We start from the raw sequence: 20,250 nt of genomic DNA, 5'->3' as shown, positions 1-20,250 counted from the left end.
TTCGCTTTTCTGTGTTATTTTAAGGTTTGAATTCATGGAGGACAAGAAAAGGGATATGGCAGAGCTGCATTTACTAATTCATTAAGAGATTTTTTAAAAGAAGGAAAAATATGTACTTTTAAGTTTTGCTTTAAACCTTTGCTGTTGACTAATGCTATGATACATTTAGTCAGTTGTACAAAGAGTTAGGCATGGGACTATTCAGATGGCGACTCTGAGTTGAGCTGAAGGTAAAGACATCTGTATTTTTCATTCATTTGCTCAGCAGCACTAAACTTCAAGCTTGTTTTTTGTTCAGCATCAAAGAAAAAGTTGTTTTATGGTTACTGAATATTTTTTTAACTTACATATTTCATGAAAGGGACTCAAGTCACTAGATCTTTGTATTCCTTGTAGTTATTTTTCTGCCCAACAGCCCTTCTGCATGCCATCTTGTCAAATAACGAAAACATAATTTTATTCTTTTTCTTTGCCTTTGAAGAAAAAAATTTAAGAAGTCTAAATACCATTCACATTTTGGAATTTCCTTCTTTACTCCCTCCCAAAACCATCATCTTACAACCATGTAAAGCGATCCAATGTTGAAAGACTTAAGAGATTCTCGCTCCTATAAATATCCTTTATATGGTTATAACTTCTTTGTTTATCAAGGGCAACAAGAATGAAATCCAGGAGCTAACAAAGTTTATAGATAGATGTATGTGTGTGCACACGCGTGTGTAGGCAAATCGATATATATCCAAAGCTTTGTGTGTCCAAATATGCATGATATTTTCAGCATACAAATTGCTGATCAGGCATCTGTATTCTTTTCCCTCTAAAAATTCTGAGTGTGTGGACCTGTTAGTAGCTAGAGGCCAGATCACCGCAACCAATGGAGGACTAAAATATTTATCAAATCCAAGAAATTGGAGTTGCTTGAATAGTTTAAACTGATAAATTTGGCTAGTTTAAATAGTTATCTTTGTTCTTCAGTGGTACACAGTTTGTAGCACAATTTGGCTTCAAGGTTCAGGTTTTTGAATGCAAGAAATCTACATTTTCATCCTAAGACGCGTAAGGCAAGATACTTAGATTTCACTGAAGGTTCACATTCATCGTCATTGCATGACTCTTTCCCCGAAGAAAGGGAAAGTGAGAGCTGGGGTCAAAACCAGATACTGTAAAAGTTCAGCTAATCTTTGGACTCTCCGAAAATATTAATTTTCCAGATAGTTGAATATTAACATCTTTAAATTTTTAACTTGAAATTTTGATAATGTTGTCTATGAAAATCTGGCTAATGGATATGGTACGTGTGTCTCTGGCTACATCTATAAATGCACTGAATGTAATTGTTTGTGTTTCTTGATGACATTTGGTCATTATCGTGAGCATCACTAGACTTGTCAAGTGGCAAAGATCATATTCTTTCATCCTTTCTTCCTTTCTCATTTCTTGAGTACCTACTGTATGAGACGAACCTATGTGCCACCCTGATCCTAGAAGGCACTCAATGAATGTATGTTGAAGGAATGAAAAAAATGAATGAACAAACAAGCTCAATGGGTAGTTAGAAGGATAGATTCAGTTCCTCAAACCTCGTTTTGGGTGTAGGACCAAGCACAGTGCTAGCTGAGACTATAGATACAGTTATACCGATCATAAATAGTGTGGTATATAGGGGTGAATGTATTCCCCACCAGACGTGGTGCCCTGTTCCATGTTTGCAAAGTACTCCTAACATGAGAGCAACCACTTTCTCATGATATGGGGAGAAATCTGTGCATCTGCTGGACCCTCTGGGCATTGTGACATGGCTACTATCTGCAAAATCCTAAAGCAGCCATCTCCTCCAAGGGTTTCCTCACTTTCTAAAAAACAATTCTTGTAACAGCTACAGTCAATGAACTTTTCTTTGCCACTGCCCTTCAAAACATCCGTGATTTTAGCATCCTCAGTGCACATCACAGACACCAACTTGCCAGTTTATTCCCCGGGCTTCTGTCCCATGTAGGCTAAGTCTGTTCTTGGGCTGTGACAGAGGAACATTCCTCACCACTCTGAGAATTGGGGCTAGGGTGTTTTGGGAGATGAATTGTATTTGTACAAATACTTTGTCATCATTACACTCCTATGCAGCATAAGTGGAGGGAAAGTGTGCCCTTTGGAATAGACTAGCATAGATTTCAGTGTCAGTTTCATCCATTATTAGCTGCTTGGGTGACCTTGCGGACCCGAGGCCTGCTGGTCAGTCCTCATAAACATGGTGATATATATAGGAAAGACCTTTGCAGAGCTCCACAAAAGCTTGTTGCTTTATTATTGTCACCTTTATCAGATTATATATACCCGACCAGACACAACTCCGAGCTAGATGTCTTTTTTTTTTTAAATAAATTTATTTATTTGTTTATTTATTTTTGTCTGCTTTGGGTCTTCATTGCTGCTCGCGGGCTTTCTTTAGTTGTGGCGAGTGGGGACTACTCTTCATTGCGTTGCGCGGGCTTCTCACTGCAGTGGCTTCTCTTGTTGCGGAGCACGGGCGCTAGGCGCACAGGCTGCAGTAGTTGTGGCTCGTGGACTCTAGAGCGCAGGCTCAGTAGTTGTGGCTTAGTTGCTCCGCGGCATGTGGGATCTTCCTGGACCAGGGCTCAAACCCGTGTCCCCTGCATTGGCAGGCGGATTCTTAATGACTGTGCCACCAGGGAAGCCCCTAGACGTCTTTTTTAAACTTTCCTTGATGTTTGTTCTTTAAGCATAAGCAGTACTGCAGAGTTCCCCTTTAGTTTACCCCTGTCCCTACTGCCGGAAGCAGTGGCTTGACTGCTGGTCAATAGCAGGGGACTTTCAGAGTGTGCACGGCTTAGCATCCGGAAGATACTACTGTAGTTGTTGAGTCTGGGGGGAAACATTAGGAAAATTAGATTGTGCACATAGCCAAGCTTTCACATCAGTTCCGCATTCTGTTGATGTCGAACAATAGGTTGGAAACTTAGCTTGATTTTAAGATTATACTTATACAGGGAATATTATCAATTATTAGAACCATTAGAAGAGTTACTAAGCAGTAAACGTGTAGTGGAATGTCCTCTTTTGGATGCTTGCTTAGCAGTTGTTTGAGAATAGTCTGGTAGTCATCTTAACACAAAGTAGCTACTCAAAATTTTGTCGAATAAATGAAATCTCTTTGACAGAAATATCTGCATAATGGCAGTGTGGTATATATGATCGTTACAGCCTAAGGGCATCTGTTTGATTTGGGTTTTTTTTTTTTTCTGTCTGTGTAACACTCATGCAGACGTAATGTGAATAATGCTGCTGTATCCTAAAATGTTATCTCTTGACTCTTTTTAACAGCCTAAGCATTCTAAAGGTAGTTTGCAAGCAACAGGTAACTTTGAAAAAGGAGAATTAAATTTGCATTTAATTGAAATTCTAAGTTTGTAACTTGCTGAAAGTTATTTTTGGAGAGAGGTAATTTTTGAAGAAAATAAAGCGTTGAGGTTTTTTATTTTTAATCCTGCAGTCTAATTGGTAGTCATTAATTAAATTTAATAAAATATAGTTTCCTCTCAAAAGAAATGCCTGACAATAGTACATTTTAAAGCCTGGCTGTCTTTCCCAGCAGCCCAGGGTGTTTTGAAGACAGGAGAACAAGGGAAGTACTTTAAGCCGTGAAGTCTTGCAGGGCTGCAGTTAAGTGCTTTAGGCGCTGCATTTTTGATGCAGCGTCATATTACAGTAATATTATGAAAAAAAGCTACTACAGGGAATTCTCATACATGCCTAACACATATAGCTTAAATGTTCACATGGCTGGATCCGTTCAACAAATGGGATCTGTGGGTCAGATGCAGTTTGCAAGCCACTATTATTAAGCTGTTTTACCATTAAGTAATGGTTCCTGGTTAATATTGAGAATGCGTGTGTTCTTTGCTCCTCTCTGTAAATCTTTTGTTCCATTCTTTTTTTTTTTTTTTTTTTTGGCCTCATAAGAATGTGGGGGGAGGACATCCCTATCCACAAATCAAGTGCTTTAAATAGCCAGGAGAGAGCTGAATGAAGGAAATCGGGCTAGATAACATCTTTGTAAAATGTATGCCAATGAACTCTGCATCACACAATACAAAGGAAATTGCCATTGTCCTGTGCAAGTTAGGTGAACAAAGCACATAAAAAGTCCTGTTCTGGTTGCCATGCATATTCCTGTGCAGCCGAAATCGGAATCTTGAAGGCCACAGAAGTGACACATTGGCAAATCAGAGAGGGGGGGATTTTAAATTTATATTGCAGAGACTCCAGTAATCATTCACCAGAGTGAAACCCAGTTCTCTGATGTTGAACAATGCAAATCACAAGCCAGGAGGGATGCACCCCTTGCTGCTGCTATTGCTGTTGCTGTTACTATTACTACTACACCACCCCTACCCCCCTAGTGCTATTAAATAATGATTATGAAGTTTTTACAGCCAGCAGTTATGCCATGTGTGTTAGAGATGTTAATCATTTTTAATCACCACAACAGCCCCGCGAGGTATCCACATTATACAAATTAGGAAATTGAAGTTTAATTTGCTACCAAGTCACAGGGCTTGTGCATAACTGGTCTAGACCTGATTTTAGAAGCCATTCCGGTTCTAAAGCTTGTTCTCCACCACTGCCTTAAACTTCCTTTGTGTGTGTGTGTGTGTGTGTGTGTGTGTGTGTGTGTGAAGGGACCAAAACTCTGCAGGTACCAAGACGTCACCTGCAAACCTTGACAAGGTAAATGGAGTTTCTTCAGGGAGAATTTCCTCAAGGCCAAATAGCTGCCTCTGGAGTACTCCAAAGCAGTTTCCACATCCTGGAAACGGCAGCTACAATCAAAGATAGCACCTTACAAACATCCTTCCTTTATTTAAAAAAAACTACTACCACCAACAGTCCCTCCTAAGATCAGAGATGCACACACGGATCTGGCAATAAGCCCAGACATACCAAAACATGTATTATCTAGAGCCAAGACTTGAATCCCACTGTCCGACAGAGAGACAAGCATCTCAGTTATATAGGCAACTCATTCACAGAGTAGGGACAGCCTAAGGCCTAAGGCTGGGCAGCATAAGGCCCCAGGCACACTCACAAGAACCCTAGCCCAGGTTCTGCTCTTCTACAGTTTAGCAAGGCAGAACTCTGGTTGACTGCCGTTAAAAGTCAATCGACATTTAGTTGACTTCCAGGCTGTGGGCAGAAGCTCCTGTTAGTTATTTATTGCCCATCTCTGGAATCCCTTTTGGACATGACCAATGAGTTACAGCTGGTTTTCAGGCAGCGTGGCACACGCATTAACTAACTGTCAGGAACAGCTACACCCTTCGGTCCACGATGAAATGAACTCAAATCTGGATTCACCAAAGGAAAATTCCAAACAGTCCAGGAAAGCAAAACCCACCTACAACCATCTCCATAATAATCATAACACTGAAATGCATACATTCTACAAAGAGGCCTGTTCTTCTTCTACCTCCCGTGAAACAGCTTGACAAAGACAAAAGCTTTATGCCCTAGTGCAGGACAAACAAGGCAGACAAAAATCTTGTGCAGGTGATTTCAGAGTCAAGAGGGCACTACCTGCCAGCGCTGAAAGACAGAACAGAAGGAATGGCACAGGGAAGAGTATCAAAGCCAACTGATGGCTATTCTAGATCCATTCCCTCTTTTCCTTTGTTCACAGAAAGCGACCCTTTTCCTAGCCCAGGGGTAAGTCTGATTTGTCTCTGCCAGTCATGGTGACCCCATTCCTCTTGCAGGGAGAGGAGAGCAGAGCAGTCTGCTTGGGACCAGAGGAAGTGACAGACAGTCTCTCCTCCTGGAGACATTGACTTTCCTGGAAGCGCCACCAGGAACAGCCATACCCATTTTGTGACTCTGAGGAAGATAGAGTGAGAACAAATGTAAGATGGCAGAGCAGAGGGACAGAAAGAATCTGAAACCCCAAGGACTGAACCAACTGCATTGAACCTGCTGAATTAACCAGTTCTGGAGAGACATCATCTCCAGGCTTTCTGTTTTTTTGGGTTTTTTTTTTTATTCATAATAATAATATCCTTATTAAGACAGTTTGAGTTGGGGTTCCCTATTGTACCCAAAAGCATACAAGAGGAATTTTCTTTGGTGGGATACTTGAGATTCATCAGAATTCATTACCTACATTTTTATAAACTGGTTAAATTTCTATTACCCTTCCCCACATACACTGATCTACAGGAAACCGAGGGAGAGAAAGTCGTATTTAATATGTCTTCTCATGTTTTAAAAATATACCCATGTCCCTCTCCCCACTCTTGGATCCCTGGGAAAAATATCTCCCTCGTGTCAACTACAGTCTTGTTGGAGGGAAGAATTGTAGTTTAAGCGTTGTTTTCCTATGACGATGTTCCTCAGAGTAACATCCAGAGGGCCAGTTGCTTATTTATAAGGCAGGTTACTGGTCCCTCCTGAATCAAGGAGTGGAGTCAGGAATCTGCATTTCTTCAGCGTCCTTTTATGAAGACTATGAAAGGGTATCACCACCACCTGAGGAAGAGGAGCTGGAAGAGGAGGAGGACTTCCTCCAGGCACCAAGAGGGTGTAGAAATCAGCTGAAAACCTTTTTTGAATATTTACTCTATGGAGAAGACAGGAAGTGTGCTAGGAGCTGAGTCAGGTGGGTGGGCAATTTCCCTGGGAATTTTCCATTGGTGGCGCGGTCTGCTTAGGGTTTGCAGATACAGCTTCTCTGAGACTGGAGCATGGAGTGGTCTGCGTCCACAGCTTTGACTAGTAATTGTGCCTTAATGTAAATATATATAAATATTACATATATATATATGCAGGCTTTAAATGGAGTGTTTTAAATGACTCCTTCTCTATGGCAGTGTATATTTATATATATCGTGGGTAAAAAATAAGTGTCATGGGTGGTCACATTCCAAAGAAATGAACACACGCACAAAAGCACCAGCCAGTGAATGCAGAGGCCATACAGGACAAGGGATTAAAGGCAAGAGACGTAGAGATTTCTTGAGTAGAAAGACACAGGGAATGAGGAGAGATGTCTGACGATGTAGATGAGGAGTCAGTATGGAAGGATCTGTATGGCATCTGATGGGAAGCAGGCATCGTTATTCTTCCTCATGTTGCGCTCACAGACAATACTATATATAATACATGAAATTATAAACACCACAGATACAGGAACTGTGTCTATTATTTCCTATGTCATAAACACCATGGAATTCATAGCTAACATTTTTAACACCGTCACATGTTAGAGCAAGTGATAAACAGGGAAAAAAAACAAAAATAATTTATTAGCATTTATCACAGAAATCTTAGCCTTCACAGACTTGCCTGAATATTTTTCTGTAAACTTTTCAAAGGAAATAAAAGAATAAAGGAAAGCATATATATACATAGCAGGACAGGATTTCTACTTCTATAGAAATCTAGTGTGAAAGAAGGTGCTATTTATATTTCTTGACAAGAAAACTTTTTCCAGAAGAAAGCTGTTACTATGAAAATAGTTTCCTAATACTGATTTTTCCTTTAAATATATTAGAAGCCTTCGTCTGAACTAAGATCTTTTAATATCATTACATTAAAATGCAGTTTTTCTTATTTGATCATTTTTCTTCTTAGTGAAGTCATAATCCTAGAAAGCTAGACTCTTATTATCTTTTTAAACAGATGGTCTTTTTATGGAGGAGAGAAGATGCTGCGTATAGCACTGATTTTTAATAAGAAAATAAGCACAGAATAAGCTGATCACTGCAGCAGTGCGGCATAGTAGAAAGAGCAAAAGATGTGGAACCATGTGACCTGGGCTGCAGTTGTAGCTTCGTTGTATACTGGCCTTGTAATCCCTTGTAAGCCATTTACTGTCTTTAGGGTTCCGCTTGCTTGTGTGTAAATCTGAACAGCAGATGGCTGTTGTGGGGTAAATCAGACAGTACACATTAAATCACTTTGTAAACGGTACCTTGCTCTGTTATTCATATATGATCAACAGAAATATAAAATGAAGAGTCATGTCACCTTATCCTGAATTGTAGTTTAAGAATGTTTGATTCCATGGATGTGATCATGAAACAGAGTTCGGAGAGACATTTCTGAAATGGTCTAAACAAAGACATGTTGTTTTTAGGATGACAGTATACCGATGCTAGAATCATCAGTTTTAGAGCAGTTGAGCTGAGTTAGAGCTGAGTTAGATAGTGCAGGGCGTTGGTTGCCTGAATCTCCCCTTGAGTTTCAAATAGAGATTTCGAAGACAAGCCGAATGAAATGTGAGGTTCTTCTGAAGAAGGAAGGGAGATGTTTTAATTTATAGATTCTGAAGAAAGGGACATTAATCCAGAGAGAACCTCCAGGGAGGGTCCAGGAAGAAGGTATTCTCTGGAAAGACAGACGTGCTGGGTACACTCTGGAAGTGTGAGAACGTGCAAGGAAGAGAGCCCACTTCTACAACTGTTTAAAACGTTCAAGGACATAAGCTAATGTTCAGGAATAGTTAACATTTCTCGGATTGAATATTAAACCTCCTCCAAGAAAAACAACTCAACTGCTAAAGTCAGTCCCAGGCTAAGGCCAAGAAAATACTGCTAAGTTAGGGTTCTAGGAGAGATATGACTCAGTTAAGTATCATAGAGCTCTCAGCCCATAAACTATCCCTTTGTAGTCCTTAACAGCGTAAGAGATTACAAATAAATTTACTGACTCTTTCCTTAAGGAAAGGAAGTGCCTAAAATCATGATTCAGCTTTTTAAATTCGGTTTCCATGTGTAACTAGTATAGCTGCTGGGAAATACTGGCTCCTCAAATCATTTTGTAAAACGATTTTTAAAAAAAATTTTATTGGAGTATAGCTGATTTACAATGTTGTGTTAGTTTCTGCTGTATAGCAAAGTGATTCAGTTATACATATACATATATCCACTCTTTTTTAGATTCTTTTCCCATATAGGTCATTACAGAGTATTGAGGAAAGTTCCGTGTGCTATACAGTAGGTCCTTATTAGTTATCTATTTTATATATAGTAGTGGTAAAACCATTTTTAAGTGTTTTAGTCTACGACCCAGACAGATGTTCTCAGCATCAAAGAAGTTTTCTAAGTATTGATTCTAAATCTCTTTCGTTAAAATAAAAGTAATTAGAACTACTTAAAAATCACACGATTTCTATCCCATGCAAATGGGCAAACACACAAAATAGGGTATTACATGTGATACGAAAAATTGTGTCTCTAGTTCATCAAGTCCAAATCCAGTTTCATATAACCACTCTGAATAATCCATCAAATGTTAAGAAGACGTTGTGTCTTAAATGGACTTTCAAGTATGTCCCCAACAAATTTGGAGTATTAATTATTGCTTATCTCCTATAGTATACAATTTAATTTCCATTATCTTATAGATGTCTACTTTTATCCATTATTGACCATTAGTCCTTCTGTCTGGCTAAAGTTGGCATTAGCTAAAGTTTGAATTTAGTCCATAACATCTATGCACATGTGTTTGATTTGTCAAAACCCAACAGCATAGCGTTTCACATATTTATTCATTTTACTTTGGTGCTGTTAGCCACGTGTGCATTTGCAAAGTGAACTAGCTTTGTGAATGGTTATATACAGAAAAAAAATATGTAAAGAGAATAAATAAGTAATTTGTGTCTTTAAAAAATACCCAAAAAATGCATAGTGTTTCTGTTTAAAAACCTGTAGGATGAGTACATAGGTCTGAAACAAGATTAATTCTTTTTCTATGAAGTAACACTAATCTCACAATTTTTACTCAGCTCCTTTGCCTAAGGGTGAATTCTTCCCCCCAAATCTTGGAGATGAAATTTTTTCATAAAAATTGAGATGAAGTCTACTCATGGGACAACGTATTCTTTACCCGATCTGTGTGTAACTGTTTACTTCGGAATGCTTTATATCCCCAAAGTACAGCCATCTTCCGTAAGATAAAAATGCCTATTAAATGCTGCAGCTCAGGAGCACACCAAAGTATCATTTTAAAATTAACCATGGTTTTAACAACACTACTGCCATAGCTGCATTTTTGTTTTGTTTCGTTTGCTGACTTTTTTAAACTTAATTCTAATCTTTAACTTTCCAAAGTGAAAGCAAAGAAAATTTATTTCTACCTGTATTTTTCGTGATAGGGATGAATGATACTTTTCCTCTATATCAAGTCTTCAAATTTCTTGTATTTTTTTTCTTCAGTGAACTTACCTCTACTTTCTCATGTTCCCTGTTAGAGGGAAAATAGCTCTTCTTTCTTATGATTATTCGTTTTTTACTTTGATGAGCATGCCTCTCTACACTTAAGATTACATTGAACATAGGAGAAAATTAATCTAAAATTGCACGTTATACTTTTTTAATATTTTATTTATTTATTTATTTTGTCTGCATCAGGTCTTAGTAGTAACATGAGGGATCTTCCGTTGCGACGCACAGGCTCTTTCTTGCAGCACTGGGCTTCTCTCTAGTTGTGGTGTGCAGGTTTTCTCTTCTCTAGTGGCGCACAGGCTCCAGAGTGCGTGGGCTCTGTAGTTTGTGGACGCAGGCTCTCTAGTTGAGGCACGCAAGTAGTTGTGGCACGCGGGCTTAGTTGCCCTGCGGCATGTGGGATCTTAATTCCCTAACCAGGGATCGAACCTGCGTCCCCTGCATTGGAAGGCAGATTCTTTACCACTGGACCACCAGGGAAGTCTCACGTTATACTCTTAATATCCTCATTTGTCTCCCTTATTAGACTCTAGGATCCTTGAGACTAGGAAACATTTCATATTCATTTTGTATGCCCAGTGCCCATCTGATGTGTAGTTTATCAAATATCAATTCAAATTTAATGAGCCAGTGAATAACTTCATCAGGTCAAATTGTAGAAGGTTGGCTTTGGAAACTAATCAGGACGCTGAGGTTTTTTTTAAGGATTTCTCGTTGATCTTTCTCCTCCATTCTGAAGGTGTCTGAAAGGTACCAGAAGGAAGGCAAAAACGCCAAAGTATTGGCTCTCAAATCTGTTTTCATGAGAACTACTGTGGCTCGTTGCCATACACATGCAGGCTGATGTTAATAAACACTAACTAGAGCAGATTGTGACTATTCTCATCCTTGAACAGATTAAACAAGGTCAGCTGCAGCGAGGGCACTTTACTATAATAATCCAATAAATACTTTTGAAATGATGCTTACTTTTGTCTTTTGCGATAAGTCCAAGAGTAAAGCCAAGTTGAGTAGAAAATAAAGAACACCTCCCCTTCTCCCCAATACCGAGCAAAAATTCCAGAGATTTTGCCAAAACTCCCCATAGATTTATCACTTGATAGGAGACATTGTACAGAGAACTACAAAATCTCCTTTACTCTCTAAGGACCAGATGTTACTGTCAAATTGTAACCATTTGAGGCTCCACGTGAACACACGTTGCGCAGTCAACTCTAAGTGCACACGGAAGGCGCAAAATATAGAAGTTGTGACCCAACCCAGGCTTTTTCTAAGCTGGAGAAAAATTGGCACTAGCTACTTACTTATGATGGATGGTTTCTCCTCTTTACTAAGGCCTCCCACCACTAGGGGGCAGGATCATTCTCAACTGAGGAAGCCATTAAAACAGGAAGACCCTCAGCCCAGTAAGAGTGGTATATGCAATAGGCATGAGATTTGTATATAGCTACACCTGGGTCTCATCCTCACATTGTTGAACCAACATTTGATCTGAAATTCTTCAAACTTCAGACACACCTTCCTATCTAACTACCAAAAACATTCCTTAGGGAGATCAAATAATTTTTTGACCACTTGGTGTTAGAGAATGCTCTGAACTCAACTTCCGTATAGGTATGTCACTAACTGAGAGTTGACCATTCATTTTAAATTGAACTAGAAGTCACAGTTTTCATAGAAAGCCACCCTGAATAACCACCAAGAATTGTTATATGCCAGTCACTCCAGCCATTCAGTTTCAGTGAAGAGGTCGAGTTCAGAAGGGCTTGGAGTGGGTATGAGAAGTTAGCTAGATGGTCACAAAGACAGACATGGTGCTCTGGAAGAAAGGCTGCAGAATAAATGAGAACACCAGAACATCACACCTGGTAAAGGCAAATCCCTTCTCTCGCCACAGAGTCTGGCAGAAAACTTTGGCAAAATAACTTTAAGGGTCAGGACGCGGGGTGGAGAGTCATAAGCAGGGAGATTGAGTGCAGGATCTAGGTCAATAAAAGGTACAAAAATCTGTTGGCTGATACAGCCTAATGACAAATCACAAAAATTATGTAGTTGAATTAGCGAGAACGGCCACCTTACCTTGATTCTATTAGGTTAAACCATATGAAATTGTTGCTAGTTGACTGGTTTTGACTGACAAAAACTCAAGTCCAAATGGTTCAACCTAACAGTATACACCACACTGAGTGAATGCTATGAAGATGCTCTGACTCCAACTATCCTGATGATACGGGTATGATGGAGGATTTGCATCTAGAGATCAGAGACTGTTATTTTACATTCCCTGGAGCTCTTGGTGTCGCATTGAGGAGCCTCAGGGACATCCTGGGAAGACAGGGAGTGTGTTGGGAGGCCATGTGAATGAGGCATCGGCACTCCAGTCAGAAGTACCGTTTTGTCTACTTCCTATTGTAGGATTCCACGTGGATAAGATCTGATTTGTAAAAGAAGAGGGAGAGGGTCTTAGGCTTTTTTTTTTTTTAGTGGTTCAAAACCTATAGCACATACAGTTCATTTTTTAAAGGGACCAAATATAAATCTTGACATTCTGAAATAATGAAGTTTTAAGACTAAATCTAGAGCACCATGAACAAGTGTGTTGATTACCTCATTTCATGAAATGCAGGAAAGAATTTCCATTCTTGATGATGGTAGTCTCCCTCCAGTTGGGTTAATGTCATATTCAAATATATATGTATATATATATATTTGGGTATACGTATACTCAAATATATATATATATTCAGAACGGCACTGTGAAATTTCAGAGACTGAAAATAAAAAGCATATTTCTCAGCACATAAATGAAAGTGAATCTTGGTAAATGGTTATATACAGAGAAAAAAGGTCATCTTTTGAGACTTTAAACTACTTGGGACAAAGGGTCAAAAAGGATATCGTTCAAATCACAAGTCAAAAAGAATTCCTGTCAGTTTGTACAGTACATGACATGAAGTTGCTGCTGGCCTTCCTGGTTCATGGTTGTATTTGGAGTGTTTACATAGAGACTGGACAGTTTATATAATCTGAGTTGTGTCTACTTATTCAATTTGATACTTTTTAATAAATTTGGTTCAGAAAGCAGTTGAGGTAATAGAGCAATAGGTTGATTTGTTTATTGAAATTTTCTCCAAATGGTGGGGGAAATTCATCAGTCAGCTCAGGCAGAAGATGGATCTGGTTGCACTTGTACGGATACAAACATAAACATAAGCGCCCCTATCTCAGTGAGCTGACTTAGGCCATAAAGGACTCTTTGGGAAGTTTAAAAACAAATATCTTTTTAGCGGGATACCATATTTAATTTTAAATTTTAAATAACTGAGGTTATCCTGTGAGCTGTTATTTTGTGAGCTGTGAAATGCCCCTAAAATGTTAACTTTCATTTAGAAATGAGAGTTAACGTTTTAGGGGCCTTTCATGTCTCACAAAAGAAATGAGGGTTTTAAAATTCTTTTTTTAGTAAATAGCCAGGGGATCTGTCTTGCCCTATACTGCTATGAGAATGCAAAAACGATCTACATGAAGTTTATGCTAGGGAACAGAAGTACCTCTTGACTCAACAGTGGTCTTACAATTTTAAAACCAAGGGGGCAAAACCACCTATTGCTAGCTGGCAGTAAAACAAAAAATATAATTAGATTAAAAGTCTACTACTTACATAAAACCAAAAGACCCATCTGCACGGAGATCCAATGAAGGACTATTTTCTTTCAAAGGTCAACTTAAGACCCTTTGCATAATGATCATCCTTACTTTACTATACATTGTACCTCATTTTTTTTTTTAAAAAATTGAGTGGTTAAGCCCAGTTCAAGCCTCTTTTCATTTAATGTTTAAATTAGTATTAAAATGAACTACTAATGTTCAGGTTCTTTGTTATAAAGGATTTTCTTTCAGTACCTATTAGAAGGGGTAGCTTAGCTGTCTAGGCATCAGCTTTAAAATACCTAGACTCCCTGGAACCATAGGCTGGATTCTCAGGAGGGCTGGGGAGCCCCTTAATTATACTGAAATAAATTTCCTACACCAGAGTCTTTCTACAAAATCTTAAAAACCAAAATACTCTGTGGACATTAAAAATTCAATAATTTTTTCCCTTTCATTGGGAGAAATACTGGTTTGCTGTATGATCTCAGAAATCCCAAAATAGGTTCTTTCCTTTTTCATATCCTTTGCACTTTCTTAGCATGCTGAATCCTAAGCTATTTACAGACTTTAACAATAATATTTATTTGTTCAAAGATTGTGCTTTCAATTTGTCTGAGCTAGTCCAATATAAGGGTTAACCTGCAGAAAACTGCACATTGAAGTCCCCGTGGTTAGAGAGGGCCCTTCTTAATCTTTTCATGATTCATTCAGTTGATGGGTTTTTTTAATTCTCTTCACAGTTTTATTTTAACATTATATTAATTCAAAGCATTTCTTCAAAGTCCTTTGTTGTTGATGTTCTTTTGTTCTGGGAGGAAGCGCTCTTCCACCCATTGGATTTTAGAAGTTAAAATGCAACCGCGGAATGAGAGATTTTCATTACAAGCTATTTGGAAAGTGTAACAATCTTATAAGGAACTCAAAATCTGAGTGCTTGGAAAGGTTGGCATGCCAGGTCTACAGAGCGCCTAAACTGTATAAACTCCCCGTATGCACAGACTTAACTAGAAATGGAACCATCAGAAGTGTCTAAATCAGGGGACTTCCCTGGTGGCACAGTGGTTAAGAATCCACTTGCCAATGCAGGGGACACGGGTTCGATCCCTGGTCCAGGAAGATCCCACATGCCGCAGGGCAACTAAGCCCGTGCTTCACAACTTCTGAGCCTGCGAACCACAGCTACTGAGCCCACAAGCCACAACTACTGAGCCCGCACATCACAACTACTGAAGCCCACGTGTCTAGAGCCCGTGCTCCTCAACAAGAGAAGCCACCACAATGAGAAGCCCACACACCGCAAGGAAGAGTAGCCCCCACTCGGCGCAACTAGAGGAAGCCCACGTGCAGCAACAAAGACCCAACGCAGCCAAAAATAAATTTAAAAAAATAAATAAAAGTGTCTTAATCAGCAGCTTGGAGGACTTTGCTATCTGTTCAATAGAGCAGTCGTTGTGAAACCCATGCCTTTAAAAGGGATGTCCTCAGACCCTCCACAGCAGATAATAAAGGCAGAATCTCCAAGCGGGGAGGGGGAACAGCTGGACCTTGCAGACCTGCCTCTTGCCCCCCAAGGTTCACTCTCCATCAGCAGCCTAGGAGAATCAGAGCTAGCCCTGCTGACGAAACCATGAGGCTTCCTGGCTGTGGTAGGAGTCGGGGTGGGGAGGGGAAGCCTGAGAGATCCCAAGGAGAAGACTGAATCTGGAGGTGGAAACCAAGGCCATGAAGTATAGCTTATCCTCCTGGGTTGAATCGGATTTGACTGTTTTTAAAAGGTTGAGAATGGGTTTCCTCAGAGCATTATATGGGGGATTAAGAGAATTAGGAGACCCCAGTTGTTTCAGCTTTAGAAAATGATCTCATGGAAGTTATTTAAATTCCCTCTGCCTTAGTTTCCCTGTGAGCAAATGAAAATAACAAGGCCTGGGTCCTTCCAGTCACAAAGGGGCAGATGTTGAAAATAGAAAGGATTTTAGCTTCTATATGGGACATGCATGTGTAAAATATTACTCATTTATTAAGGTGCAGGGAAATACACTGCTAACCACACTCAAGATTAATATGCACAGTTGATATTATCAGTTTTTTTCTTAGAAAAATGTAGTGGTCGACCATGCTTCTAATGACAAGAACCCTGAGGGGCAACTGGTTTCTAGGTATCTAAGCTAGTAGATGCCCCAAGGAAGATAAGAGATTTGCAGTTTGTTTGGTGTCCCCCAAAATTTCCAGACAGCAGTTTGTTTCATTTCCCTTTTTATGAATGGCAGTAGTATTGTGCTTCCATCTGCATTTTCTACCAAAGCCATTCATAAGAATAAAAGCAAAACAAAATAACAACAACAGAAAACGTTCTCGGCACAGTCTGGAGCCATTGGGTGCCAGAGGCTGGGAAAACATCCTGGCAGCCAGAACCCCAACCGGCATTGAAAGTCCTCAAGGGTCTGTTTGTTTGGTGGTCTGAAAAGTATGAAGTGCTGTGTGGAAGGGCAGCTGGTAGAAGTTCTGTGACACGAACTAGGCTGGGAGCCAGGGCTGGCAGGGTTTCAGACATTGTCTTTCTCCTCATTGAAGTGTCAGGACCTAATTCATGGAAAATTGGGTGAGCTGGCAGCCCTTTCAGAGGATTTCATTGAGACCCACAGTGTGCAGGAGTCACATGAATGTGGGCTCCTAGGCCAAAAAAGGAGGGGGACTTCTGAGCGGTAGGAACCAGTCAGCCTGCAAGAATGTGTGTGGATTTGAAACGGTTTGGGAGTAAACATGTGTACAGGTGTAATCAGCAGGAAAAAAAGAGAGGGAAGAAAAGTGGTCTGTTCTTACAAATGACTCTTTTGAAATGAATACTCTCTTAGCACACACATTTGAATCCTAAGAGGCAAGAAGTCCTAATCATCCTTGGTTGGATTCCACCTGGAGAAAACATCATCTCAAAACCTGGGCTTTTATGATGTCATCTCTACTGTGGTTTAAACACAAACTTTTTTTTTCTCAGTAAACAAAAGTATTTTGCCATTTCTTTTATTTTTATCTTGTTCATCTAAAAAAAAAAAGCTCTGATGATTTTTATAAAACACGTTTACTATAGCGGCAATAAGACATCACACCATCACTGAAATTCTGAGAGGAAAGAAAATGAATAGAAGCTCTACCCCTTCACAATATAGTGAATTTACCTTAACTTCTGTAGCAATTTTATTTCTTTCATTTGTACCACAGAAGCATGTCACTGCCCACATCAAAGTGGTTCCGTTGTATTTGCAAATCTCAGGGATGTGTAGATAGAATAAATAAGGCTTATATTCAGACATGAGAGTGAGTACTGGAAGTAATCCATTAAAAAACTTGGGCTTCAGATCCACCTTTTACAACACCAAAGAATAATTTAAATATTTTTCTAATACTCTACATATTTGACAGTTAATTTAGGCTGAGTAGAAAAAAGTTTCCTCAGGTATTTCACTCAAAAGAGGGGAGTTTTGCACTACATCCAGAATTAAATACATATAGATGAGAAAGATACACAGGTATAGGTGTAACAAAATATTCTGCAAATGGTAACATCAAGAAAGTGAACATACCCACAGAATGGAAAAAAATATTTGCAAATCATATTCTGATAAGGGATTTGTATCCAGAACATATAAAGAGCTCTTATAACTCAATAATGAAAAGCCAAATACATTTTTAAAAGATTTGAATAGACATTTCTCTAAAGAAGATATACCAATATCCAGAAAGTACATGAAAAGATACTCAACATCACTAGCCATTAGGAATATTCAAATCGGAACCACAATGGCATTCACCTTCACACCCAGTAGGATGTCTATCATTAAAAAGACAGACAATAACAAGTGTTGGCACATATGGGGAGAAATTGTAATCCTCATACATTGCTGGTGGGAATGTAAAATGGTGAGACTGCTTTGAAAAACTGTCTGGCAGCTCCTTAAAAAGTTTAACGTACAGTTACCTCTGTGACCCAGAAATGCCACTCCTAGTTATGTACCTAAGGGAAATGAAAACATGTACACACTAAAACTTATACATGAAGGTTCATAACAGCATTATTCGTGATAGCCAAAAGTTGGAAACAACCCAGATGTTCATGAACTGATGGATGGGTAAACAAATTGTAGCATATCCATACAATGGAATATTATTTGGTCATAAAAAGGAATGAATTACTGATGCATGCTATAATGGAATGATCCTAGAAAACATTATGCTAAGTGAAAGAAGCCCATATATTGTATGATTACAAAATATACAAAAGACCATATATTTACATGACATGTCCAGAATAGGCAAATTTATAGAGAAGGAAAGTAGATTAGTGATTGGTTAGGGATGGGAGGTTGGCTAGGGGAGCAGGAGGGAATGGGGAGTGGGTGATAATGGATACGGGGTCTTTCACAAGAGGTGAAATTGTTCTAAAATTAGATTGTGGTGATACTTGTACTACCCTCTGAATATACTAAAAAACTTTGACGTATACACTTCATATGGGTGAATTTTATGGAATATAAATTATATCTCAGTAAAGCTGGTTTTTAAAAAAAACAAAATATTAATAAATTAGGCCCTTTCACTTCCTAAGTTTTGTGATATACAGGCTAAAACAAAGTGAATAGAAGAGCAAGTTTATTTTGATGTAATTGGTATGTATTGCAGACCTTAGTTGGGAATTGTTTTAATGGAGATAACCTGCATTGTATTTCTTTAACATGTGAAGATAATGAATAAACACCCTTTAACGTGAGATAAACCATTTGAACCTTGAAATTTTTGTCTTTGCAGACAAGTGTCTATGTTTAAAACATGTATACTTGATTATTTTCATTATGTGTGTTTCCTTTTAAATAATAACAGTTCTTTTCTTTCTTTCTTTCTTAGCCTCAACAAGTTGTTCAGAAGAAGCCTGCTCAGGTAAGAGATGGTCATTATGCTTTTTTTCCCCCAGTTAATATAAAAAGTGAAAAAAATATGACCCCAAATTAAACCTTTAATTAGTATTTTTCTAGTCTTGATTATGTCAGCATTGTAGTATTCTTGAAAATTTGTTGTATCCTTCAGACAAAGTCAAGAATACATAGACTGAGGTTTTAAAAAACTCTAAAAGATCAAGGCCTGAAGTATACGGAACAAATAAAAATACTTTAAAAAATAAAACCTTTTAGTGCCTCATATAAGACAAATACTTAATCTTATCATGTGTTTTGCCAACTCTTAAACATCAAGTTTTGTCCTTTCCATCTCACTATCCATATTCCGTTGACCTGATACAGGACTTATTAGCCACAAAATATATCATGATCCATGACTGGAAACATATCTATTCATTGAATTATTCCATAGCATTTGGTGATCCCAAAGCACTCCCAAAGAAGGCTGGGAAATTGGGAAATGGTTATACTAATTTTGCTATTGATGAACTCTCAGATCTCACTTCAGTTAGGCTGAATCACAGTCTCTGACGTCTTTGGCAACATCAAAATTAGGAACCAGCTTTACTTCTCTTGTTCCGTATGCCTGGAGTTCCTTGTCCCAACTGTAATCTGTACATAGAAGCATAAGAATCATGCTTATTGAGGAAGTATATCTTGAAGAATAAATTAACCATGATTGCCAAGTATGTGAGCTTTATTAAAATATGAAAATATCTTGCTGTTCTCCCTTTCTGGGTTGAAAGAGATGCCCAGGAGATCTAGGTGTATCATGCAGAACCTGCTGAAGTAAGTTATTAAGCAGTGTCATGGGTTACCAAGTTCTTTGTAGATCTTTCATATAATTTAAGTTATCCATGGGATCTTTTCCTTAGAGGTCTCTAAAACTGTACCTTGCACCCTGTTCTCTTGGGACAATGTTGCCTTGCCTGGGAAAGACCATTCAGACAATCTCCTGTGTCTACTATTCTTTACAAATGCAGCTTGAAAGAGAAATGAAGCTTCTAAACAGATATAAAAGCACACAGGGGAAATGCATCTGAATAATTACACATGTGCTTTAAATAGAATAAAAACAGAGTTTCCATGAAAAAAAATCATCCTCATAGCTGTTCCCTTTCCCAAAAGCCAAGAGTGTTGGGGGCACTAAAAATAAGTACACTGTGTTCAAGTGTTTCTATGCAATATTAAACAAAACAAAATATAAACCGAACTTGACATTTTTAAGTAGGAGATCCCAAATATATTTAGCCTCTCATGCTTCATCAGTAAGGAAATCAGGAAGGAATTTTTTTAAAAAAGAGCAAATGAATTTATAAATCTGTGCACTGGGGTCAAAGGAGACTGCAGTGTTCGCTGTTGCATCATGGGCTGTGAACAGTAGATTAATAACCTTACGTGGTCTGTTAACAACTTTG

The 20,250-nt window shown here is 38.7% G+C and overlaps 1 protein-coding gene across 2 annotated transcripts in view; it reads left to right on the top strand.

The window, feature by feature from the left end:
* Positions 1–20,250, top strand: part of HMGA2 (high mobility group AT-hook 2) — a 137,642-nt gene that overhangs the window by 106,769 nt on the left and 10,623 nt on the right. For both annotated transcript variants that reach the window (XM_057555890.1, XM_007179756.3), the window contains one exon: positions 18,783–18,815. In XM_057555890.1, the coding sequence (XP_057411873.1) occupies positions 18,783–18,815 (33 nt within the window). The remainder of the gene's footprint in view (positions 1–18,782; positions 18,816–20,250) is intronic.

The sequence above is a fragment of the Balaenoptera acutorostrata genome, chromosome 11 (genome assembly GCF_949987535.1).
Source record: "Balaenoptera acutorostrata chromosome 11, mBalAcu1.1, whole genome shotgun sequence".
NCBI lineage: Eukaryota > Metazoa > Chordata > Mammalia > Artiodactyla > Balaenopteridae > Balaenoptera > Balaenoptera acutorostrata.
This window is presented reverse-complemented; position numbering and strand designations above follow the sequence as displayed.